The following is a 26,732-nucleotide window of genomic DNA, read 5'->3' as shown; positions in this document are numbered from 1 at the left end:
CGTGGTGGTGGGTGCCTGTAATCCCAGCTACTTGGGAGGCTGAGGCAGGAGAATCACTTAAACTTGGAAAGTGGAGGTTGCAGTGAGCCGAGATTGCACCACTGCACTCCAGCCTGGGTGACAAGAGCCAGATTCCGTCTCAAAAAAAAAAAAAAAGTTTTTGTGGGTACATAGGTGCATATATTTATGGGTTGCATCAGACACTTTGATACAGGCATGCAATGTGTAACAATCACATCAGGGTAAATGGGGGTAAACCTCAAGCATTTATCCTTTGTGTTACAAACTCTCCAATTATACTCTTATGTAAAAATGTACAATTAAATTATTTTTGGCTATAGTCCCCTCCGTTATGCTAGCAAATACTAGGTCTTATTCATTCTAACTACTTTTCTTGTACCTGTTAATCATCCCCACTTCCTCCCAACCCGTGTTCTTTTCTAGGATCCATATGTACTACCTAGAAGAAGTAAAAGATAAGGATTCCCATTCAGGTTACATCACTCCAGGTTTGATGACGTTAGCAAGTATTTTCAGGGTTTTGTGAGTTCTCCAGTAAGGCTACTGGGGGTTGAGGCTGCAGTGTTGCTAAGTTGGACCTCCTTTTGCTCTAGACTCTCTTCTTAACTACCGATCTAGTTTGGCGATGCCGATAATGTGCGTGTTCAACGTGTGTGTGTGCGCGCGCTCACACGTGTGTGTGTGTGAGTGCATTTACCACTTATTGCTCATTTTGTAAGGTATTGAGGGAGAAAATTGCTAATACAATTTCATTTCATCATCTTATCAGAAGTCTGATATTTCTATTATATTTTGATTTATATATTTACAAGCGCTTATGTGAGATATATAAAAATTCAAGTTAATTGTTATTTTACTGGTATGAAATATCACCATTTGTCCCTTTTAGTGCCTTTCATCTTGAGTCGGTTACATAATATTATAACATACATAACAATTCTTTGATGTGCTGGGAAAATATTGATATTTAAGCCCACCTGTTTTTATCCAGTATGTAACTCTTTCACCATTCAGATAACTAGACGGAGTCATCCTTTGCCTTAAAGAAGATGGTCACAGTGGAACCAGAATACAAAAAGACACATTCTTGGCTTGTGAATGTCAAAGCTGGGGCTCAGGTATAAGATATTCGGAGCCAGTTTCTTCCCCCTCAGAGGAAGTCATGTTGCTTGCTCTATTAGTTCTATTTCCTTAGATGTGACTTCTCTCCTTCGTGCGGGGTGGTGTTTCTCATTTTTAGTGTTAGAGTTTTCCTCAAATATTTTGTCATTCTTGGTTGGGTGTTTGTCTTAATTTTTGAAGTTCCCTGTTAGCTCACATGTGAGTGCTGGATTTTTTCATAGCATCTTGTTGCCAGTAATTTCAGGAAGGAATTTGGACTTGCAATGGGATAGGGTTTGTTAGCATCCAGTCTTCTGGGACAGGCATGTGTGTGTGTTGGGGGAAACCACATAGTTACCGTGGGCACTGCAACGCCCTGCCTCTCTGGCTCAGGTGCTCACACTCGCACTTACTGCTCTTAAGCTTCTGCTGCCAGTTGCTTTGCAAACGCTGGAGAAGGTTACTCTTAGGTGCCCAGGGCTCACTCCTGTTTCCTCATATCCGCTGCTCCTGAGGTTGGAGAGCCATCAAGTTGATCTTACCTTTTGTTGCGGTTTTCTCCTCTGGATGTTTTAGGTTATGATTTTCTCCTTCAATCTGACACCATTTGCTCTCCATTTTTCTGGGATTTCCTTCTAATTCCTGCAGACTAATGATTATCAACATATCAGGCCTCAACACTATTCTAATCAATTTTCTCTCCTTTACACACTTCCTGAGAGAGTCATCTACATTAGCAGGCTCCATTTTCTAGCCTCATATTCACTTCTCAACCCACCCCAATCTAGCTCCCACTCCTCATTAGTCAGCAGAGATAGTGCTCACTCAGGTCCCCTGACCTCTGTGGTGGTTTTAAAACATGTCCACAAATTCCTTAGAAGTCCCTCCTTCAAAAGGCAGGTCTAATTTCCCTCCCTTTAAGTGTGGGTTGTATTTGGTTGACTTGCGTATGATAAATAGAATGTGTCAGAAGTGATGGTGGGTGATTTCCAAGTCTGGGTTGAAAAAGACAATGTGACTTCAACGTTTCTCTCCTGCATAGATTGCCTACTCTGGGAGAGCCAGGTGTGAGTGGGCCTTGGTGGATGAGGATCCTTCAGGCCTACTGGCCTTTTAGATGGCTGCAGCCTCATGAGACACTGGGCCCAAATCACTCAGCTGAGCAGCTCCTGGATCCTTCACTTTCAGAAACTGCATGAGTATCTTAATCTGTTCATGCTTCTGTGACAGAATACCTAAGACTGGGTCATTTATAAAGAACAGAAATTCATTTCCTCACTGTTTCTGGAGGCTGGGAAATCCAAGATCAAGGTGCCAGCACGGGTACGTGGTGAGGGCCTTCTTGCTGCATCCTCTGGGAGAGAGGAATACTGTGTCCTCACATGGTTGAAGAGGAGAAGAGAGAGCTAAGCAAATGCTGCAAGAAGCCTCCTTTATAAGGGCCTCAATCCCATTAATGAGAGAGGAAACTTCATGGCCTAATCATCTCATAAACACCCCACCCCTTCATACTGTCACATTGGCAACACCTGAATTTTGGAGGGGACGCATTCAAACCACAGCAATCAGTTAATATATATTTGTTGTTGTAAGGTGCTGAAGTTTAGGGTAATTTGTTACACAGCAATAGATAAGGAATACAACCTACACATTGTTATATCTAAAGGATGCCACGACTTCTGGGCAGCATTTGACACTGTTGACCTCTCCCTCTCTGAAACACTCTTCCTTTTAATTCCACCACACTACATTCTTCTACCTCCCCAATCCTTCCTTCTCATTCCTTTGCCAGTTCTTTCTCCTCTACAGTCAATTCAGTGATGAGCTCTTTAAAGTCTTCTTCTCTTTTCAATCTAATCTTTCTCAGAGTTCTCACTCAGCCTCTCAGTAAATATGCAGTTGACAGTTTCTTCATCCAACCCAGACGTCTTCCCAGAACAATTCACCTACATTTGAAACTGTTCGCTCAGCATTATCCTTCATCACCCCCAAAGCACCTCAGTCTCTACTCAGAAAACAAATCGTCTTTCCCTCAAAACTTGGTTCTCTTTCTGTGTTTTCTATTTCAGTGAATAACACTACCACCATCTATCCAGTTGCTTATAGCCCGCCATGCACCTCTCTCTCCTTAACCACGTATCTAATCCATTTCCAAGCCTGCTTAACTCCTGCATCATCTCTTAAATCTCCTCTGCTATCCAAGCCATGATTCTTTGTCACCAGGACTCTTACTGTAGCCTTCAAACCTATTCCCTTACATCTACCCTAGGCCCATCTCCTGTCCATTGTCCATACTATTGCTTGAGGGATATTTTCAAAACACAAATCTGATCATGTTTCTTTTCTTTTTTAAATGTCTTTTTGTTCTGCTTTAATGCATTTAAAGGCTTTAATCATCTCCTATCAGTCTTTGACTAAAACCCCCAAATCCTTAAGATGACCTGCCAGTCTCTGTCTTCTTATCACAGCCTACATCTCTAGTCTCATTGTGCCACACTCCCCACTTGCTCCCTGAAATTCAGCCATAGTGACCCTTCTAACATGGTATGTTCCCCCTTGACCCAGGCAGGGCCTTTATGGGAGCCTCTATGAAATGCTTAGTCCCTGGCAGATCTCAGCACAGCATCCCTAGGTCATGGAAAACTCTCCAAACTTCCAATCTATGTCAAGAACATATCTTACAACTTTCTGGAGAATTGGGGCCCTTTTCTCTAGGTCATAGCCTAAGTTAATAATTGGGCCTAGAGGTGGTACCTTTGATTAACATTTGCCCCTCCCTCTTCAACTGTGAGTGCCGTGAGAGCGTGGAGAATGCCCGACTGTGAACACTGTTGGAGCTCAGTGCCCGGCACAGGGTCCAGTAACCTCGGAGACATTTGATGAATATTTGGGACTGACTGTTCCTTGAAAATTTGAAAGGACTTGCACATAAAAATCTTTGATCTGGTGCCTTTTTATGGAATGTTTCTTTCAGTACTTGTTTTTCAAAGTTTTTTTTTTTTAACTTCTGATTTTATGGTTCTTCTTGAACCAATTTTGGTAATTCATATTTTCTCAAAAAATGTCTGATTCAAGACTTACACATTCATCAGGAAAGAATTGTACAAACTATCTTATTATAATGGGGGAAATCACATTTGTGGTTTAATCTCTTCTTGTTTTTTATATGGTATATTTATACCCCAACCCACTTTAGGCTTAGTGTGAGCTTGTCTGTGTCATTGCTTTGATATTTTTCCTTTAAGAACCAGATTCTCTCTTTGTAATTTACAGTTAGAAAGTTATGTAATTTTTATAGCCTTTCTTAAAACAGCTTTGTTGAGGCACAGTTTACATACCACAATATTTACACATGTTAAGTGTTTTAATGATTTTTAGTATATTTATAGGGTTGTGTAACCACCATCACAATCAAGTTTTAGAACATTTTGATCACCCCCCAAAAATCCCCTGCTTTTGTTTATTTGTAACCAATCCCTATTCCTACCCATAGGTTCAGGCAACTGCTAATCTGCTTTCTGTCTCTAGGTTTAATGCTTCGTCTGGACATTTCATATACATGAAATCATATAATATCTGATCTTTTGCATCGGGCTTCTTTCATTCAATGTACTGGTTTTGAGGTCATCCATGTTGTAGCATGTATCAATATATCATTTCTTTTTTTGTTGTTGTTGAGACAGAGTCTCGGTCTGTTGCCCAGGCTGTAGTGCAGTGGCATGATCTCAGCTCACTGCAAGCTCCACCTCTCAGGTTCACACCATTCTCCTGCCTCAGCCTCCTGCGTAGCTGGGACTGCAGGGCCCACGACCACACCCGGCTAATTTTTTTTGTATTTTTGGTAGAGACAGGGTTTCACCATGTTAGCCAGGATGGTCTTGATCTCCTGACCTTGTGATCCACCCGTCTCGGCCTCCCAAAGTGCTGGGATTATAGGTGTGAGCCACTGCGCCAGGCCCTTTTATTTCTTAATAGTATTCTATTGTATAGATAGACTGCATTTCACTTGTCTGTTTACCAGTAGATTAACATTTGGTTCTTTCCACTTTTTGGCTGTATGAATAATGCTGCTGTGAACATCCCTGTGCAAGTCCATGTGGACATATAATTTCATTTCTCTTTATTACCTAGGAATGGAATGGCTGGGTAATATGGTAAATTTGTGATTAACCTTTTAAAACGCCACCAGACTCTTATTTCACATTCCCATTGAGAGGTGACAGCGTGCTGGCAGTCCTCACAGCCCTCGCTCGCTCTCGGTGCCTCCTCTGCCTGGGCTCCCACTTTGGCGGCACTTGAGGAGCCCTTCAGCCCACCGCTGCACTGTGGGAGCCCCTTTCTAGGCTGGCCAAGGCCGGAGCCCACTCCCTGAGCTTGCAGGGAGGTGTGGAGGGAGAGGCGCGAGCAGGAACCGGGGCTGCGTGCGGCGCTTGCGGGCCAGCTAGAGTTCCGGGTAGGCGTGGGCTTGGCGGGCCCCGCCCTCGGAGCAGCCGGCCGGCCCTGCCGGCCCCGGGCAATGAGGGACTTAGCACCCGGGCCAGCGGCTGCGGAGGGTGTACTGGGTCCCCCAGCAGTGCCAGCCCACCGGCGCTGCGCTTGATTTCTCGCCGGGCCTTAGCTGCCTTCCCGCGGGGCAGGGCTCTGGACCTGCAGCCCGCCATGCCTGAGCCTTCTCCCGCCTCCGTGGGCTCCTGTGCAGCCCGAGCCTCCCCGACGAGCACCGCCCCCTGCTCCACAGCGCCCAGTCCCATCGATCACCCAAGGGCTGAGGAGTGCGAGCGCATGGCGCGGGACTGGCAGGCAGCTCCACCTGCAGCCCCGGTGCGGGATCCACTGGGTGAAGCCAGCTGGGCTCTTGAGTCTGGTGGGGACATGGAGAACCTTTATGTCTAGCTCAGGGATTGTAAATACACCAATCGGCACTCTGTATCTAGCTACTCTGGTGGGGCCTTGGAGCACCCTGTGTCTAGCTCAGGGATTGTTAATACACCAATCGGCACTCTGTATCTAGCTCAAGGTTTGTAAACACACCAATCAGCACCCTGTGTCTAGCTCAGGGTTTATGAGTGCACCAATCGACACTCTGTATCTAGCTGCTCTGGTGGGGCCTTGGAGAACCTTTGTGTGGATACTCTGTATCTAACTAATCTGATGGAGACGTGGAGAACGTTTGTGTCTAGCTCAGGGATTGTAAACGAACCAGTCAGCGCCCTGTCAAAACAGACCACTGGGCTCTACCAATCAGCAGGACGTGGGTGGGGCCAGATAAGAGAATAAAAGCAGGCTGCCCCCCTCCCCCCCAGCCAGCAGTGGCAACCCGCTCGGGTCTCCTTACACATTGTGGAAGCTTTGTTCTTTCACTCTTTGCTTTAAATCTTGCTGCTGCTCACTCTTTGGGTCCACGCTGCTTTTATGAGCTGTAACACTCACCGCAAAAGGCTGCAGCTTCACTCTTGAAGCCGGCGAGACCAGGAGCCCACCAGGAGGACGAACAACTCCGGGTGCGCTGCCTTAAGAGCTGTAACACTCACTGCAATGGTCTGCAGCTTCACTCCTGAGCCAGTGAGACCCCGAACCCACCAGAAGGAAGAAACTCCGAACACATCCAAATATCAGAAGGAACAAACTCCAGACGCGCCACCTTAAGAGCTGTACCACTCACCGCGAGGGTCCGCGGCTTCATTCTTGAAGTCAGTGAGACCAAGAACCCACCAATTCTGGACACACCATCAGCAATGTTGAGGTATGATTTACCTACCACAACCTCACCAATACTTGTCACTTTTTCTGTGAAAGGTCAGATAGTAAATATTTTAGAATTTGCAGACCACTGTGGTCTCCGTAGCAGCTACTCAATTCTGCCATGATAGTGTAAAAGCAGGCATAGACCATACATTATAAATAAATGGGAGGGCTGTATTGCAATAAAACTTTATTATACAGAAACAGGTGGTTCTGTAATTTACCAACGTCTTACCTAATTATAGCTATTCTAGTGGTAGCTCATTATGGCTTTAATTTGCATTTCTCTAATGACTAATGATGTCAAGCATCTACTCGTGTGCTCGTTAACAGTTTGTATATCTTCCTCGGTGAAATGTTTGTTCAAATATTTTACCCATATTTTAATTGAATTGTTTGTGTACTTACCATTGCGTTATGAGAGGCCTTTATATATTCTAGATACAAGTCCTTGATCAGGTATATGATTTGCAAATATTTTTTCTAGTCTGTTATTTTTCTTTTTATTTTCTAAGTGATGTCTTCTTAAGAGCAAAAATTTTTTAAATGTTTATGCAGTTTAATTTATCAGATTTTTCTTTATGCATTAGGCTTTTGAAGGACTCTGTCTAATCTGTCATGGGTGAGCAGTAACTATCTGGGGCTGGTGGCGTGGTGGTAAAAAGAGTTTACCAAGACAGTTGCAGGTAAAGAAAGGCAGATGTATTAGAGAAAGTAGGAAAATACATTGCAAGGAAGCAACAGGCAAGTTTGCAAGAGAGAAGCTAACTACAAGGAGGCAAAGGCTTGCTGGGGATTTTATAGGGTGATGCTTGTGCTGTGTGCTGAAGGGGTCTTTGTGCAGTATTGATAACACCAAGGTTCCAGTGAGGTAACCTGCAGTTTTCTGTCAGCCGAGGGTCTGGTGATAGGTGCAGGAAGACTGTGAGTTATTTGCCCAAGAGGGCTGCGTGTCCTGCACCATGAAGAAAGGCAAACTTACAGCTTATCTGCCTTCTCTTTTTGCTTTCCCTTAGTCCCACCAGCCTGACTCCTTTTCCCTAATTAAGACTCTACATTTTCTTGCTGACAGAGCAATAATGACAAATCTTTGTCATGTGGGTGAAGGTCTCATCTTCCAACTGCTTCCTGCTGACCAGGGGCATAGAGTTGGCCCTACCTGGGATTACTGGCCTGTTAGGAGGTTATATGGGCCTAAACCCCGGAGTTGGGACTTGAATTGGGCAGGGTGACTGTGGGACTATGGGGGAACAGCATTTATTTAGCAGCCTAAAATTTTGTCCTGCTGTGTTTAAAGGAGAGTTAATGGAGTACCCTTAATGGCTGATTCCATTGCTGCAGTAACATTTTGGTTTGAAATTGTTGTATTCTAGAAGGCACAAAATGAGATATTGCATTAACAATGAACGGTACAAATGAACTCCTATGAGCATTATTACAGGTGGGAGAAGTGGGGTCTGACAGATAAAGATTTCTAAATATTAATGGGATAAGGGAAAATTGAGAAAAAGATGTAGATGTATTAGTGAGGATGAGGAGTTGTCTAGTCTCGAACCCCTATTCCTATATATTCCATCCCCGTTGCTGAATTGTTTATAGGCATAAAGTCATCATCATCAATCTTGCAGGCATTAACTTTGTTGTTTCCCCGCAATAGAGAAAGCCTGTGGGGGTCCACAGTGAGCTGATCAGAGTCGTCATATGGCACCTGTTCCTGGTGTACCTGATTATAGTTGAGGGCAGAATTGCAATGCACTTGTGTTAAAGCCCCTAGGAAAGGGCCGAACCCCTTGGAGTTTCTAATGCAGAGGTTTGCCTTACAGGCCATCTCTGGTGCCTTCCCGATCCACTTTGTCATGGTGGATGATTGCCATGAGGCATCCATTGGCCTAGGTCCCCCTCTTAAACCTGCGTTTTTGGTGTGTGTGTAAGTGATGTAGTCAAATCCAGATTATTGGGCTTGTATGTTAACAATTTCTTCTATAGATAGTGTGACAGCTAGGAAGGAGTGTAATGTCATCCTCAAGTGCCTGCCTGTGTGGGCATATTCAGCAGTCAGTATTGTGTGTTACGTTAGCAACACACAATACTGGGTAGAGTGGGTGCTTGGGTGCAGCCATTGAGGCAATAGCTAGCTATGATAGAGTAAAAACAGAATCGTATTTAAGGAAAATGACAATATATGGTAAACTTAGGAAGGCAGGAAAGAAGAGGGGCTGTAAAGAGTATGAGAAAAACAGTTAAACAAATACTAGTACTTCAGCGCATTGAAGTTGTGGTGTGGGGGTAAATAACATCACTAGGACAAATATAAAGAAGTTTCATCTGGGTGATAGTTTTGGAGGTTCCTCTGCAAATAGCAATCGTGTACTATCTCCCTTATAAAAGCATTAATATCAAGAGGGTGAAGCTGCTTAACAGGCAGTTGGAGAATTACTGAGAGCCTGTGGTAGAACTGAATGCAAAGAGTTCGCTTTAAGAATAAGATGTAGCCCAGCACGGTGGCTCATGCCTGTCATTCCAGCACTTTGGGAGGCTGACGCTGATGGAGCACTTGCAGCCAGGAGTTCGAGACCAGCCTGGCCAACATGGTGAAATCCCGTCTCTACTAAAAATACAAAAATTAGCCGGGCTTGGTGGCACATGCCTGTAATCACAGCTACTCAGGAGGCTGAGGCAGGAGAATCTTTTGAACCCAGGAGGTGGAGGTTGCAGTGAGCTGAGATGGCGCCACTGCACTCCAGCCTGGGTGACAGAGAGAGACTCTGTCTCAAAACAAAACAAAACAGATTTAAAAGAGGTGCTGGATTTATTTCCATCAACTTTAAGGGAGGTTAAAAAATTCTAGGTTGTTTGGTTTAACAAAACTTCTTTAACCTTTTTTTTTCTTAACTTTAAAAGAGTTTCCAGTGTTTACATTCTAGTTAGACCATAAATAATGAGTCTTATCTCAGCAGCAGCAGCTTAGTAACAGCAGTTCTAAAGCAGGAAGAAAAAAAGAGAGGAAAATCGAGAGCTTTAGAAGACTGTTTAACTCTGTAGTGCAAGTTAAATATTTGAGCTCTGAATTTTTTTTTTTTTTGTAATTTGCCCGTTAGTTTAAAATGTGCACAAAAACAGCATAATATGTAAGCAGCTGGAGTTTTAAAGAGAACAATAAAATCGGGCTAGGATGTTACAAACTGTTTTTTCCCATTTAAGGTTAGACTCCTGGATTGAACAGAAACAGAGAAAAAGAAAAGAAAGGAATAGAGGAAAAGGTTAAGCTTTACAGGATGGCTTTTGAGCCTGCAGCCACTGGACAGTGCAGGGCAGCATCCCTACCCCTCTCGCTCATTTCCTATCAGGGAGAGCCTTAGCACCCCAGACCTACACAGTATGGGATGAATTCCTCCTACCTCCACAAGCCACCAGTTAAAGTGAGCTGTCTCCAGCGGGAGCAGAGAGCCCCTTCAGCTTAAGGCCATCAGGGGTCAGGATTCTGTTCCAGGGGCCCTTCGGTCCTCAGTGCAGTCCCTTTTCCAGCGGCCGAGCTTATGGGTTGGGGTAAGCCATGTGGGTTTTTTTCCCATTTATCCCATTAGGGCAGTTTGCCTATTAGTGGCCTAGCCTTTTGTACCAATGACGGTTATTTGGAGGAGTGCTCTTAGGGAAACCTGGAGGGGGCTGGGGGCTTGTCAAGCAGCCAAGAGCTGAGCCTGCCTTTTGTCCCTGTGGTTTTCTTTCTTTTTAGCCCTGTCCTCCTTATTCTGCTTTTGGCTATGAAAGACTGAGGAGGCTAATTTGAGGATTTTCTGCACAGGGGCCATGCTGTATTACACAAGAAAATTAGACGTTTCTTCTTGAGAGTCTAAAGGTTAAATTTCTCCAGTGTTTTAGAATGCAGCCTAGAGGTGAGGCTAAAGGAATAGATGGGGTTTATCCCATGATGGGACTGGAAAACATGCTGCTTGGGGCTATTTGAACCGCGCATTCTCTCTGGATATCCTGCCAAGATGAAAAGGGCTCCACTTATGTCTGCTGAGGGATGCAGGCTACACTTTCTAAAGGGGCCTCCCTCCGTTAGAAAAGACCTCTCGGCTGCTCAGGGGCTTTACAATCGGTGGCCAGTCCAGGTACTCACGCTGGATGATCAGCCCAGGTATGAGGAAAAAGGGTAAAGGAAGAACTCAGCCTGGTGCCAGTCAGAAGAGCGGGCGGATAAGGGAAGACTCATTGTTCTGAGGCTGTCTGGATCACCTGATTTAGCAAAGTCCTGAACAAGATGGATAATTCAGAGCGAGAAAGAGAGGGTACGAGTCACCCAAAATGCGTGTGAATTTGCTCTGAACGAGCTTCTGCTGTCAGTTGTGTCACACGTAGGGTTTAGGGACTTTTGACCAGAAAAGATAGGAGAGAGCTTTCCTTCCTGTTGGGCAGGGCACTCAGCCCTATTCACCCTTTGGCCTTCAGACAACACCAGAGAGTGGCCCTGGCCAGTTGCCATCAATTGTCGGATACTAGAAGCCAGCTGCTGGGAGACTGAAAAGTGAAAGTAAATTTAGGTCCTTCACCTGAACCTGGTGGTGGGTCAAACGCTTCCACATGGACACCTGTCAGTCCCACTGGAGTGTAGGTCTGGCCAGAGACCTTTAGTTGTCTCTGTGCTCAGATGTTGGCCACCAAGGATCACAAGTTGGGAAAGAGAATGGAGAGGATTCCCTGTAAGGAGAGAGAGTCCTTATATGGGCCACCAAAATGTCATGGGTGAGTGGTGACTATCTGGGGCTGGTGGCGTGATGGTTCAAAGAATTTACCAAGACAGTTGTAGGTTAAGAAAGGCTGATTTATTAGAGAAAGTAGGAAAATATGTTGCAAGGAAGCAGTGGGCAAGTTAGCAAGTGTGGAGGTAACTGCAAGGAAACAAAGGCCTGCTGGGGATTTTATAGGATGGCGCTTGTGCTGTGTACTGAAGAGGGCTTTGTGTATACTGATAACACCAACGTTGCAGTGAACTAAATTGCATTTTTCTATCAGCTGAGGGTCTGGTGATAGCTGGGTGCAGGAAGATTGTGAGTTATTTGCTCAGGAGGGCTGTGTGTCCTGGACCATGAAGAAAGGAAAACTTACAGCTTATCTGCTTTTTCTTGTTGCTTTCCCTCAATCCCACCAGCCTGATTCCTTTTCCCTAATTAGGACTCCACATAATCCAGGGTCACAGGATTATTTTCTTCTAAACATGTTGTAATTTTAGGTTTTTTATTTTTTTGGAATGGAGTCTCACTTGGTTGCCCAGGCTGGAGTACAGTGGCATGAGCTCAGCTAACTGCAATCTCCGCCTCCCGGGTTCAAGCAATTCTTATGCCTCAGCCTCCCAAGTACCTGGGACTATAGGCACACGCCACCGTGCCCGGCTAATTTTTGTATTTTTAGTAGAGATGGGGTTTTACCACATTGGCCAGGCTGGTCTTGAAGTCCTGACCTTGTGATCTGCCCACCTCAGCCTCCCAAAGTGCTGGGATTACAGGCGTGAGCCACTGCGCCCTGCCTGTAATTTTAGTTCTTATATGTAGATCTGTGACTCTTTTTGAGCTATTTTTTTATTTATTGATCATTCTTGGGTGTTTCTCGGAGAGGGGGATGTGGCAGGATCATAGGATAATAGTGGAGAGAAGGTCAGCAGATAAACACGTGAACAAAGGTCTCTGGTTTTCCTAGGCAGAGGTCCCTGCGGCCTTCCGCAGTGTTTGTGTCCCTGGGTCCTTGAGATTAGGGAGTGGTGATGACACTTAACGAGCATGCTGCCTTCAAGCATCTGTTTAACAAAGCACATCTTGTACCGCCCTTAATCCATTTAACCCTGAGTTGACACAGCACATGTTTCAGAGAGCATGGGGTTCAGGGTAAGGTTATAGATTAACAGCATCCCAAGGCAGAAGAATTTTTCTTAGTACAGAACAAAATGGAGTCTCCTATGTCTACTTCTTTCTACACAGACACAGTAACAATCTGATCTCTTTCTTTTCCCCACATTTCCCCCTTTCTTTTCGACAAAACCACCATCATCATCATGGCCTATTCTCGATGGTCGCTGTCTCTTCGGGGCTGTTGGGTACACCTCCCAGATGGGGCGGCCGGGCAGAGGCACTCCTCACTCCTAGATGGGGAGGCCGGGCAGAGGCATTCCTCACTTCCCAGATGATGGGTGGCTGGGCAGAGGCGCTCCTCACTTCCCAGACGGGGTGGCCGGGCAGGGGCGCTCCTCACTTCCCAGACGGGGTGGCCAGGCAGAGGCACTCCCCACTTCCTAGACGGGGTGGCGGCCGGGCAGAGGCACTCCTCACTTCCTAGATGGGGTGGCCGGGCAGAGGTGCTCCTCACTTCCCAGATGATGGGTGGCTGGGCAGAGGCGCTCCTCAATTCCCAGATGGGGCGGCTGGGCAGAGATGCTCCTCACTTCCCAGACGGGGCAGCCGGGCAGAGGTGCTCCTCACATCTCAGTTTTTGAGCTATTTTTAATGACTAGTGTGAAGTACCTAAATTTATCTTTTTGCATGTGAATATTGTCCCACACCATTTGTTGAAAATAATATTCTTTCCAGTTTGAATTTTTCTGGCAGCTTTGTTGAAAATCAGTTGGCCATAAATGTTGAATTTATTTTTGAGCTCTCAGTTCTGTTTAATTGATCTATATGTCAATCCCTATGCCAGTACACTCTCCTGATTTTTTTTTTCTTTTTCTAGACAGTCTTGCTCTGTTGCCTAGGCTGGAATACCGTGGTGTGATCATAGCTCACTACAGCCTTGAAGTCCTGGGCTCAAGTGATCCTCCCACCTCAACCTCCCAAGTAGCTGATACTACAAGCATGAGCCATCGTGCCCAGCCTGTCCTTATTTTTGTAAATTTATAATATGTTTTGAAATTAGGAACTGTAAGTCCTCCAACTTTGTTCTTTTTCAAAATTGTTTTGGCTATTCTAGGTTATTTGTGTTTTCATATCAATTTTAGGATCAGCTTGTTAATTCCTGCAAAAAAGGCAGGTGGGATTTTGAAAGGATTGCATTGAAGCTATAGATCAATTTGGGGAGAATTGTCATCTTAACAAGATTGAGTTTTCCAATCCATAAATATGGATGTTCCCTCATTTATTTAAATCTTCTTTAATTTCTCTCAGCACCAGTTTTAGTGTATAAAAGTTTTATTGTATCAAAGAAGTGCATTTTTTGTAAAATTTATCCCTAAGCATTTTATTGTATTGATACTATTATGAATGGAATTATTTTTTAAATTTCATTTTTGAATTTTTCATTGCTGGTATATAGAAAAATAATCGATTTTTGTTTTTTGATCTTATGTTTTGTGACCTTGCTGGAATTACGTATATCCTACTGTTTGTTTAGCTGGGTGGTTTTGCTGTCAGTGCTGGTGTTCCTACTTCACTCAGAAGCCCCTTTGCTCTGATCCCGACAATTTCCAGTGCCATTTCTACTGTCAGTAATGAACCCACAATTGTCTGCAGACTGCACAGCCTCATCTGCAGCTGAGGCAGAGTCAGCCCTTTCTCCTTGTCCCGCTTTTCAGCAGGGTTGGAAATGCACAGTCTGGGATGCTTCTTACTGGGGATAGCCTGAGGTGCTGGAGGAGTCAGTGGTTGTCATTGGGCAGCAACCACTCTGGCCCTCTTCTGTACTTCAGCAGTCCTAGGATCTGGGTCCCCTGGTACCTGGGGGTTCTTAGATCTTGTTCCAAATCCCTACTCCAGCTCTCTGAGGATGGGGGACTCTGCCTGGCACTGTAAATTTATAGAATGTACCTTCTTTTGACAAGATCTGTTTCTCTGGGGGAAGATCAGGGCTGGACACTTTTCCTACCTTGTTCCTGACTATTTTCTGACAGATTTCCTTAGTGTTCTATTCTGCAGCCAGTTCCCCCTGCCCCTCTCTTAGGACCTGAGTCCTTACTGTCCCCCATCTAAGTTGATACCAGCCTGTGGTTGTTGCTCTTCTTCTTTTCTGGGAGCTCCTGTGTTTTGGTCACTGGTAGCTGTGGCTGACACTTGGGCAGCTTTTTGTTTGGGAAGTTAGCGATTGTGTTCCTGAGGTAAGTAAGGCAGATGGGCAACTGTGGGCTCTCCCCAGGGCTGGGTATTAGCATTGCAAATATGGCTCTTTAGTTCTAGTTAGTAAGGTGATGCCCAGGAAGGGAAGGAATTGTGCCAACCAAGGAAAGGTTCTCATTTGTACTTTCCCATCCAGCAGGAGGTTTTCAAAACATAGCATCTGTCTTAAAAGGCTCTTGTGTGCTCTAATCATCATCATTACTTTTATAATCATGATGTGAATTTTTCAGTCACAAACTCAGGTGTGCAAACAGTATAATTTTCTTCATTCTTAATACCTCATTAATTTCTGACTCTGCATTCTTGTTCTGCATAATGGCAGACAATGCCTTCCCTGTCCAGCTGAACCGATTCCTTTTGGGTGGCTTCACTGAGAAACTTGGACACCGTCACTTCTCCAGATTCAGTGACGGCCTTTACTGGAGCCTGCTTCAGACTTGCTTATTGCCCTCTAAAAGAGTTTTGAAAATCTATATACCTCCTTTGTTGACATTTAAAGCTTTTTTTTATCATAAGTTTAAATAGTTAAATACTAAGTTATTTTACATATATTGATGTTTAAAAAATAAACTGTCACTATTATCCCATACTTTCTTTTCTATTTATTTTTTTGAGACAGGGTCTTGCTCTGTCACCCAGGCTGGGGTGCAGTGGTGCGATCACGGCTTATTGCAGCCTTGACCTCCTGGGCTCAAGTGATCCTCCTGGCTCAGCATCCTGAGTAGCTGGGACCACAGCATGTGCCACCAAGCCTGGCTAATTTTTGTATTTTTGGTAGAGATGGGCTTTCGCCATGTTGCCCAGGCTGGTCTTGAACTCCTGAGCTCAAGTGATCTCCTGCCTCAGCTTCCCAAAGTGCTGGGATTACAGGTGTGAGCCACTGTGTGCTGCCACTTTTTAAAATTTAAACAATTTTTTTAGAGGCAGGGTCTCACTATATTCCCTAGGCTGGTCTTGAACTCCTGGGCTCAAGTAATCCTCCTACCTCAGCATCCTAAGTAGCTGGGTCTACAGGCACATGCTTCTGCACCTGGCTTACTATCCCATATTTTAAAATGTATCCAAAGAAATCTAAGTACCATAGCAATTTAAGTTCATTAAAAGTACCTTATATCCAATACTACTACATTACTTAGAGCTAAATTGATAGTTGTAAATGCCTATATTGAAAAGAAGAAAGATCTCAAATCAATAACTTAACCTTCCACTTTAAGAAACTGGAAAAGAAGATCAAACTACACTCAAAGCAAGCAGAAGGAAGGAAATATTAATGTGCAAAGTGGAAATAAATGAAATAGAGGTAGAAAAACAACGGAAAAAAATAAAGGAAACCAGAAGTTGGTTCTTTGAAAATATCAACAAAATTTACTTTTAGCTTTTAGCTAGGCTAATCAAGCATAGAGGAGAAAAGGTCCAAAATTACTAAAATTAGGAATGAGAGTGTAGATGTTACTACTGACCTTACAAAATAAAAAGAATTATAAGGGAATACTATGGACAACTGTGTCAAATTAGATAACTTAGATGAAATGAACAAGTTTCTAGAAACACACAAACTAGTGAAATTGACTCAAGTGGAAAATCTGAAAGACGTATAACAAGAAAAGATATTGAATTAGTAATAAAAAATCCTTCCCCCACAAAAAAGCCCAGGGCCAGATGGCTTGACTGGTGAATTCTACCAAACATGTAAAGAGGAATTAATATTAATTGTTCATAAACTCTTCCATAAGCATAGAAGAGGAGGAAATACTTCCCAATTCCTTCTATGAGGCTAGTATTACCCAGATACCAAAGCCAGAAAAAAAAAACCACAGGAAAACTACCAACCAATATCTCCTATGAATTTAGATATAAAAATCCTTAACAAAAGCCTAGTGAACTGAATCTAGCAACATATAAAGGGATGATATATCATGACCATATGGGATTTATCCCAGGAATGCATGCAGTTTGTCCATCAGATGAAAATCAATATAATACACCATATTAATAGAATAAAGGACAAAACCCACAATCATCTCAGTAACTTCAGATAAAGCATTTGATAAAATTCAAAATAAAAACAATGAATAAACTAGGAATAGGAGGGAACCTTCCCAACCCATGAAAGGGTATCTCTGAAAATCCACAGATAATTTCATGCTTTAGGGTAAAAGATTGAGAGCTTTCTCCCTAAAGTCAAGAACAATACAAGGATGTTCACTCTCATTATTTCTATTAATATTGTATTGGAATTTCTAACCAGACAGGCTAGAAAAAGTATTAAAAGGCATCCAGATAGGAAAGGTGGAAGTAAAACTATGTTTGCAGATGACATGATCCTGAATATAGAAAATCCTAAGGCATCTACAAAAAAACTATGAGAGCTAATGAAGGAGTTCAGCAAGGTTTCAGGATACAGGACTAAAATACAAAACTCAGTTGTGGCTGGGCGTGGTAGCTCATGCCTGTAATCCCAGCACTTTGGGATGCTGAGGTAGGTGGATCACCTGAGGTAGGAGGTCAAGACCAGCCTGGCCAACATGGTGAAATGCCATCTCTACTAAAAATATAAACATTAGCTGGGCATGGTGGCAGGCGCCTGTAATCCCAGCTACTCAGGAGGCTGAGGCAGGAGGATCACTTGAACCCAGGAGGCGGAGGTTACAGTGAGCCAAGATCACACCATTGCACTCCAGCCTGGGGCACAGAGCAAGACTCTGTCTCAAAACACCTCAGTTGCAGGATACAAGACCAATACACAAAAATCAGTTGTATTTCTATACCCTAGTAATGAACACTCAAAAATGAAATTAAGAAAACAATTCTGATATGATTTGGATCCATGTCCCCACCTGAATCTCAGGTCGAATTATAATCCCCAGTGTTGGAAGTGGGGCCTGATGGGAGGTGAGTGGATCATAGCGGCATTTTCTCATGAATGGTTTAGTACAATCCCCTTGGTGGTGTTCTCATGATAGTGAGTTCTCTTGAGATCTGTTTGTTAAAAAGTGTATAGTCCCTCCCCTCTCTCTGTCACTCCTGCTCCCACCATGTGAGATGCCTTGCTCTGCCTTTACCTTTTGCCATGATTGGAAGCTTCTCGAGGCCTCCCCAGAAGCAGAAGCCACTATGCTTCCTGTACAGCCTGTAAAATCATGAGCCAATTAAACCTCTTTTCTTTATAAATTACCCAGTCTATGCCAGGCATGGTGGCTCATGCCTGTAACCCCAGCACTTTGGGAGGCTGAGACAGGTGGATCACTTGAGGCTAGGAGTAAATGACTAGTCTGGACAACATAGTGAAACTTCGTCTCTACTAACAATACAAAAAATCAACCAGCTGTGGTGGTGCATGCCTATAATCCCAGCTACTTGGGTGGCTGAGGCACGAGTATTGCTTGAACCCAGGAGGTGGAGGTTGCAGTGAGCCAAGATCATGCCACTGCACTCCAGCCTGGGTGACAGAGTGAGACTGTCTCAAAAATAAATAGATAAATTTTAAAAAATAAATAAAATTAAAATTACCTAGTCTGAGGTATTTCTTTATAGCAATACAAGAACAGACTAATACAGAAAATTGGTACCAAGGAGTGGGGCATTACTATAAAGATAGCTGAAAACGTGGAAGCAGTTTTGGAACTGGGTAACAGGCAGAGGTTGCAAGAATGTGGAGGGCTCAGAAAACGACAGGAAGATGAGGGAAAGCTTGGAACTTCTTAGAGACTGGTTGAATGGTTAGACCAAAATGCTAGTAGTGATGTGGACAGTGAAGGCCAGGCTGATGAGGTCTCAAATGCAAATGAGGAACTTGATGGGAACTGGAGCAAAGGTCACTTTTGTTATACCTTAGCAAAGAACCTGGGTGCATAGCTGCATTGTGCCCCTGCCATAGGGATCTGTGGAACTTTGAACTTGAGAGTGATGATTTAGGCTATCTGGTGGAAGAAATTTCTAAGCAGCACAGCATTCAAGATGTGACCCAGTTGCTTCTAACAACCTACACTCATATGCATGAGCAAAGAAATGACCTAAAGTTGGAACTTATATTTAAAGGGGAAGCAGAGTGTAAAAGTTTGGAAATTTTGCAGCCTGGAAAGAAAAGGCCATTTTCAGGGGATGAATTCAAGCAGGCTGCAGAAATTTGCATACGTAAAAAGGCGCCAAGTGCTAATAGCCAAGACAATGGGGGAAAAGCCTAGAAGACATTTCAGAGACCTTCACCACGGCCCTTCCCATCACAGACTCAGAGGCCTAGAAGGGAAGAATGGTTTTCTGGGCCAGACCTAGGGCTCCTGCTGTCCTGTGCAGCCTCGGGACACTGCTCCCTGCATCCCAGCCTAGCCATGGCTCAAACAGACCCAGGTACAGCTTAGGCCACTGCTTCAGAGGGTGCAAGCCATAAGCCTTGGTGGCTTCCATGTGGTAATATGCCTGTGAGTTCAGAGTGCAAGAGTTGAGGCTTTGGAGCCTCTGCCTGTATTTCAGAGGATGTGTAGAAAAGCCTGAATGTCTAAGCAGAAGCCTCACTGCCCTAGTAGAGGTCCTCCAGGAAGGCTCTGCCCCGTGCAGCAGCATGGAGAACCTCTACCAGGGCAGTGAGGAGGGGAAATGTGGGGTTGGATTTCCCACGCAGAGTCCCCATTGGAACACTTCCTAGTGGAGCTGTGAGAAGAGATCCACCATCTTCCAGACCCCAGAATGGTAGATCCACCAGCAGCTTGCACTCTGTGCCTGGAAAAGCTGCAGGTACTCAAAACCAGCCCTTGAGAGTGGTGTCGGGGGCTGAGCCTTGCAAAGCCACAGGGGCAGAGTTGCCCAAGGCCTTGGGAGTCCACCCCTTCCATCAGTTGCCCTGGATGTGGGACATGGAGTCAAAGGAGATTATTTTGGAGTTTTAGGATTTAATGACTGCCCTGCTGGGTTTCAGACTTGCATGGGGCCTGTAGCCCCTTTCTTTTGGTTGATTTCTCCCTTTTGGAATGGGAATATTTACCTAATTCCTATACCTCAATTGTATCTTGGAAGTAACTAACTAGTTTTTGATTTTACAGACCTATAGGTGGAAGGAACTAGCCTTGTCTCAAATGAGACTTTGGACTTTGGACTTTTGAGTTAATGCTGGAATGAGTTAAGACTTTAGGGGACTATTGGGAAGGCATGAAATGTGGAAAGGACATGACATTGGGGACTGTCAAATTGTAATCCTCAATGTTTGAGGTAGGGCATGGTGGGAGGTGATTGGATCATGGAGGCAGTTTCTCATGAATGATTTAGCACCATACCCTTGGTACTGTTCTCATGATAGTGAGTGAGATCTCATGAGATCTGGTTGTTTAAAAGTATATAGGCCCCAGCCAGGTGCAGTAGCTCATGCCTGTGAGCACTTTGGGAGGCTGAGGCAGGTGGATTTTCTGAGTTCAGGAGTTCGAGACCAGCCTGGGCAACACAGTGAAACCCTATCTCTACTAAAATACAAAAAATCAGCTGGACATGGTGGCGCTCACCTGTAGTCACAGCTAGTTGGGAGGCTGAGGCACGAGAGTTGCTTGAACCCGGGAGATGGAGGGTGCAGTGAGCCAAGATCACACCACCGCACTCCAGCCTGGGTGACAGAGCGAGACTCCATCTCAAAAAAAAAAAAAAAAAATTATATGGACTGGGTGCGGTGGCTCACATTTGTAATCCCAGCACTCTGGGAGGCCGAGGTGGGTGGATCACTTGAGGTCTGGAGTTCAAAACCAGCCTGGCCAACATGGTGAAACTCTGTCTCTACTAAAAATACAAAAATTAGCCGAGCATGGTGGCATGTGCTTATAATCTCATCTACTCGGGAGGCTGTGGTGGGAGAATCACTTGAACCTGGCAGGCGGAGGTTGCAGTGAGCCAAGATCATGCCACTATACTCCAGCCAGAGTGACAGAGTGAGACTCCGTCTCAAACAAACAAAAGTATATGGCACCCCCACCCCCACCCCCTCTTCCTTCTGCTTTCACCATGTGAGATACCTCACTTCTCCTTTGCCTTCTGCCATGATTGGAAGCTTCCTGAGGCCTTCCCAGAAGCAGAAGCTGCTATGCTGCTTGTACAGACTGCAGAACCATGAGCCAATTAAACCTCTTGTCTTTATAAATTACTCAGTCTCAGGTATTTATTTATAGTAATGCAAGAATAGATTAACACAAATTCCATTTACAATAGCATCAAAAATAATAAAATGCTTAGGAATAAATTTAACAAAAGAAGTGTAAAACTTGTGCACTGAAAACTTAGAAAACATTTTTCTTTTTTTTTTTTTTTTTTTGAGATGAAGTCTTGCTTGTCACCCAGGCTGGAGTGCAGTGACATGATCTCGGCTCACTGCAACCTCTGCTTCCTGGGTTCAAGCCATTCTCCTGCCTCAGCCTCCCCAGTAGGTGAGATTACAGGTGCACACCACCATGCCCAGCTAATTTTTGTATTTTTAGTGGAGACGGGGTTTCACCATGTTGGCCAGGCTGGTCTTGAACTCCTGACCTCGTGATCTGCCCGCCTCGGCCTCCCAAAGTGCTGGGATTATAGGCGTGAGCCACCGCGCCCAGCCTAGAAAACATTTTTCAAAGAAACTAAAGAAGACCTAAGAAAGACATTTTGCATGCATGGATTGAAAGACTTAACGTTAATATGTCAGTGTTTCCCAAATTAATCTATAGATTCCACACAATCCCTGTCAAAAGACTTTTTTGTAGACAAGTGGACCCCGTAGAAATACAACGAACCCAATATAGGCAAAATAATCTTGAAAAAAAGAAAGAATATAGTTGGAAAAAATATTTGTTTTTTTTTTTGTTGTTGTTTTTTTTTGAGACAGAGTCTTGCTCTGTCGCCCAGGCTAGAGTGCAGTGGCGCAGTCTCGGCTCACTGCAACCTCCACCTCCCAGGTCCACGCCATTCTCCTGCCTCAGCCTCCTGAGTAGCTGGGACTACAGGCACCCGCCACCAGGCCTGGCTAATTTTTTTTTTGTATTTTTAGTAGAGGCAGGGTTTCACCGTGTTAGCCAGGATGGTCTCGATCTCCTGACCTCGTGATCCACCCGCCTTGGCCTCCCAAAGTGCTGGGATTACAGGCGTGAGCCACCACGCCCAGCCAAAAATACATTTATTAGAGTAACATGTAATTTTTAAAAGTAGTTTTAGACAAAACGTAGTTTTAGACAAATCAAGACAATTTTATTTATGGCACATGAAATTTCATAGTCTTGTGCATAACACTTTACAATGAGAACTTTTGTTAACCAGGACACACTATTTTCTATGTTAATTCTTCTGACACATAGATTTATGTTTCCCTCCTAGACTTCCTTGCAAAAATGCCGGTTTGGGATTCCTCAGAGTACAGACAAAAAGGAAGGCTTGATCAGCATGTGGTGGATCTGAAGATTCAAAGAATTGCCATGGCTCAAAAGTAGACATTTTGGTAAATGTGAAGAAGTGAGATTCAATGAAGATGATAAGAAATGAAAGGTGTTACCAAAAGTGAGTATGTGCAGCTATGCTTGTCACACAAAGTAGGCTTTAAGTCAAAAAAGCACAAAAATAGAAAATAAAGGTCATTATAAAATGATAAAGTGATCAATTCAGCAAGAAGGTAGGACAGTTGTCAGTGTAAACACACCTGACACAGGAGCCCCAGTTATTAAAGTAAGAGTTATTCGAGCAACAGACAGAGACAGACAATAATAGCTGGGGACTCCAACACCCACTTTCAGCAACAGACACACCCTCTAGGCAGAAAAGTAACAAAGACCAGACTGACTCCAAGAGAAGTCAAAGGGACCTCACAGGTAATTACAGAACATTTCACCCACCAACTGCAGAACGTGCATTCTTCTCATCAGCTCACAAAACGTTCTCCAGGATAGACCACATTTTAGGCCACAAAACAAATCTCAAAAAAGCATTTAAAAAATGAAAATCATAGCAAGTATCTTCTCAGACCAAAATGGCATAAAATTAAAAACCAATAACAAGATAAACGTTGGAAACTCTCTAGGTACATGGTATATAAATAATGGTAAGGGTCAGTGAAAAAACCAAAAAGGAAAGTAACAAAAACATTTCTTGAAAAAGAAGGAAACAAAACAGAAAAAAATATATATGGTAGGTGTTTTTAACGTAAAAAATGCAGAACAATAAAAAAGTTAAAAGATACAGTAAAACATTTTCTGAACTAAAAATTGATTTGAATATGTTTTCTTTCCTTGGTAACAAAATGACTGGCAGGGAAAGGTGACGTCCCTGATTAGATAACTTTTTTTTTTGAGACGGAGTCTTACTCTGCCACCCAAGCAATTCTCCTACCTCAGCCTCCCGAGTAGCTGGGATTACAGTCATGTACCACCACGCCCAGCTAATTTGCTGTATTTTTAGTAGAGATGGGGTTTCACCATGTTGGCCAGGCTGGTCTCAAACTCCTGACCTCAGGTGATCCACCCACCTCGGACTCCCAAAGTGCTGGGATTATAGGTCTGAGCCACCACACCCAGCCGATTAGATAGGCTTTTAAAGCCGCAGCGGAAGGAGCAGCAGTGTCTGTAACCGGTGGCCAAACAGTATTAAACTCCTGGGTTGTTTTGGGAGGAGTCACTACAACTACAGCCCAACTACATTTATTATGCCAGATAACACAGTGCTGGGGGGACATACTGGAGTTGACAAGATCCCCTGGGGGCACAAGTGGCAATGGCTGTGCACCAGTGGCTGGATATTTCTGAAAAATGAAATAAAACTAGTGGTCATCCAAGAAGATGTAGAATTAATGTATCGAAAAGCATTGATGAACATGGTCCGGCTCAACAGGAAAGCTGCAGGAATCATGTACACGTTCAATGCCCACGCAGCCACTGACATCACTGGCTTCGGGGTTTGGGAACAGGTACAGAATATGACCAGGCAGCAGACGTGCTCTCTTTTTAAAAGTGCTTTCACAGGCAGGCACAGTGGCTCATGCCTGTAATCCCAGCACTATGGGAGGCCGAGGCAGGCAGATCACCGGAGGTTCTGATTTCGAGACCAGCCTGACCAACATAGTGAAACTCCATCTCTACTAAAAATACAGAAAAGTAGCCTGGCGTGGTGGCACATGCCTATAATCCCAGCTACTCGGGAGGCTGAGGTAGGAGAATCGCTTGAACCCGGGAGGTGGAAGTTGCGGTGAGCTGAGATCGTGCCATTGCACTCCAGCCTGGGCAACAAGAGCAAACCTCAGTCTCAAATAATAAAATAAAAAGTACTTTCACATATGACAGACATTACCAATAGTAGTGTCAAATAGCAGTTGGTGTCTTTTCATTCTATGTATGTTTATCATATAAGTCTGATCTTTTTTTAGTGTCTTGAATGGTTTTCTGGAAAGACAGTATTGGCAAGTGGCACAGGATGGTATCCCAGTTGTAAGAGGGTTGCATGATTCTTTTGTCTTTGATTTGAAAAGCCTGGTCTTGGACTGGGCTCGGTGGCTCAAGCCTATAATCCCAGCACTTTGGGAGCCCCAGGTGGGTGGATCACGAGGTCAAGAGATCGAGACCATCCTGGCCAACATGGTGAAACCCCATCTCTACTAAAAATACAAAAAAATTAGCCGGGTATGGTGTCGGGCGCCTGTAGTCCCAGTGACTTGGGAGGCTGGGGCAGGAGAATCACTTGAACCCGGGGGGCAGAGGTTGCAGTGAGCCGAGATTGCGCCACTGCACCCCAGCCTGGTGAGAGAGTGAGACTCCATCTCAAAAAAAAAAAGAAAAGAAAAGCCTAGTTTTGTCACTCAAGAGCATCTCACACCCAGGACATTTTCTAGTACTGCATTCTGTTCAATACAGTAAGTGCTTCACTGCATAAAAAACACTGTGAAGACAAAAAGAAATCTTATTTTTTTGTAGCCTTCCTGATATTTACGGTAATACTATTAACTGTTTATTGACAGGAAAAACGAGATATTTGCTATGTGATGTAATTAGGTTTTTTTTTGTTTGTTTTTTTTTTAGGCCAAGTTTTTCTCTTGTTGCCCAGGCCAGAGTGCAGTGGCAGAATCTCAGCTCACTGCAACCTCTGCCTCCCGGGTTCAAGCGATTCTCCTGCCTCAGCCTCCCTAAGGAGCTGGGACTACAGGCGCCCGCCACCATGCCTGGCTAATTTTTGTATTTTTAGTAGAGACAGGTTTTTGCCATATTTGGCAGGCTGCTCTCCAACTCCTGACCTCAGATGATGTGCCTATCTTGGCCCCACAAAGTGCTGGAATTATAGGCATCAGCCACTGCGCCCAGCTGAAATTAGATGTTTCTTATTGTATGTAAAAAGGAATTGCCTTCCAAAAGAAAGTTCATGTATTATGCTCATTTGCAATATGTAATAACTATGCAAATAATTTTTAAATATAGTCAATAACAAAGATTGTTCTGTATATGGTAGTGTTTAATACCTTTTTTTTTTTTTTTTTCCTGAGATGGAGTCTTACCCATTGCCCAGGCTGGAGTGCAATAGCATGATCATGGCTCACTGCCATCTCCTCCTCCCAGGTTCAAGCAATTTTTCTGCCTCAGCCTCCCAGGTAGCTGGGACTACAGGCGTGTGTCACCACACCCAGCTAATTTTTTATTTTTAGTAGAGACAGAGTTTCACCATGTTGGCCAGGCTGGTCTTGAACTCCTGACCTCAGGTGATCCTCCTATCTTGGCCTCCCAAAGTGCTGGAATTACAGGCACCCGCCCGGCCAATACATTTTTAAAAATTTTGTATATTGATTTCAGGCCTTTTATTTTCTTAAAAGCAGCAGCTATTTAGCCTAATTCTGAGCAGTGGTTTGTTCTCTGGGCCGGTAGGATTTTATGCATGCTTTTTGTGATCCGTGTTCAAAATCTGCATTGCCAACATTGCAGCTCCAATGTAAGCTTGTTATTCAAATAAATATTTAATTTTTAAACTTGCTTCTGTACTGTATGGCTGGGTACAATGGCTCATGCCTGTAATCCCAGCATTTTGGGAGGCTGAGGTGGGTGGATCACCTGAGGTCAGGAGTTTGAGACCAGCCTGGCCAACATGGTGAAACTCCGTCTCTACTAAAAGTAGAGTATAAGTAGTGTATAAGCCCCGGGTCCTAGGCTCTGGGTATAAGCCCCACGTTTTTTATGGGTATAAGACTTGTGTTTCCTAGGCTCTGGGTATAAGCTCCATGTCCTAGGCTCTGAGTACAAGCCCAGTGTCCTAGGCTCAGTGTATAAGACCCGGGTCCTAAACTCTGGATATAAGCCTTGTGTCCTCGGCTCTGGGTATAAGCCTTGTGATTTAGTCTTTGGGTATAAGCTCCATATCCTAGGCTCTGGGTATAAGCCCCACGTCCTTGGCTCTGTGTATAAGCCCCAAGTCCTAGGCTCTGGGTATAAGCCCCGGGTCCTAGGCTCTGGGTATAAGCTTTGTTTCCTAGGCTCTGGGTGTAAGCCCCGGGTCCTAGGCTCTGGGTGTAAGCCCCGGGTCCTAGGCTGTGGGTGTAAGCCCCAAGTCCTAGGCTCTGGGTGTAAGCCCCAAGTTCTAGGCACTGGGTATAAGCCCCGGGTCGTAGGCTCACCCCAGGATCCCCCAGTACAGGTCCAGTGGCTTCCCGTTATTAGAGGTGAATGTGATCCTGGGCATCATTTATTTGGGGGAAAATTGGATTCTTTGGGGCTCCAGTTCCTCTCTGCTGCTGGCTCTCCTAGGCTTCCAGTCCCACATCCCACTTCCCCTGTGTAGAAGGGGGAAGGCCACCCCCTCCACACT

General features: G+C 44.4%; 1 protein-coding gene across 7 annotated transcripts in view; it reads left to right on the top strand.

The window, feature by feature from the left end:
• Positions 1-26,732, top strand: part of LOC107966375 (uncharacterized) — a 91,830-nt gene that overhangs the window by 10,652 nt on the left and 54,446 nt on the right. For 3 of the 7 annotated variants that reach the window (XM_063810887.1, XM_063810876.1, XM_063810886.1), the window contains exon 2: positions 22,281-22,460. In XM_063810887.1, coding sequence (XP_063666957.1) covers positions 22,442-22,460 — 19 coding nt within the window. In that variant the 5' untranslated portion in view covers positions 22,281-22,441. Of the gene's footprint in view, positions 1-6,302; positions 6,866-22,280; positions 22,461-26,732 lie in introns of those variants that run through there. The other 4 variants (XM_063810885.1, XM_063810883.1, XM_063810878.1 and 1 more) reach the window with 3 other exon arrangements.

This window comes from Pan troglodytes, chromosome 4 (assembly GCF_028858775.2).
Source record: "Pan troglodytes isolate AG18354 chromosome 4, NHGRI_mPanTro3-v2.0_pri, whole genome shotgun sequence".
Classification (NCBI taxonomy): domain Eukaryota; kingdom Metazoa; phylum Chordata; class Mammalia; order Primates; family Hominidae; genus Pan; species Pan troglodytes.
Note: the sequence above shows the minus strand (reverse complement) of the source record. Positions and strands in the feature narration are given on the sequence as shown.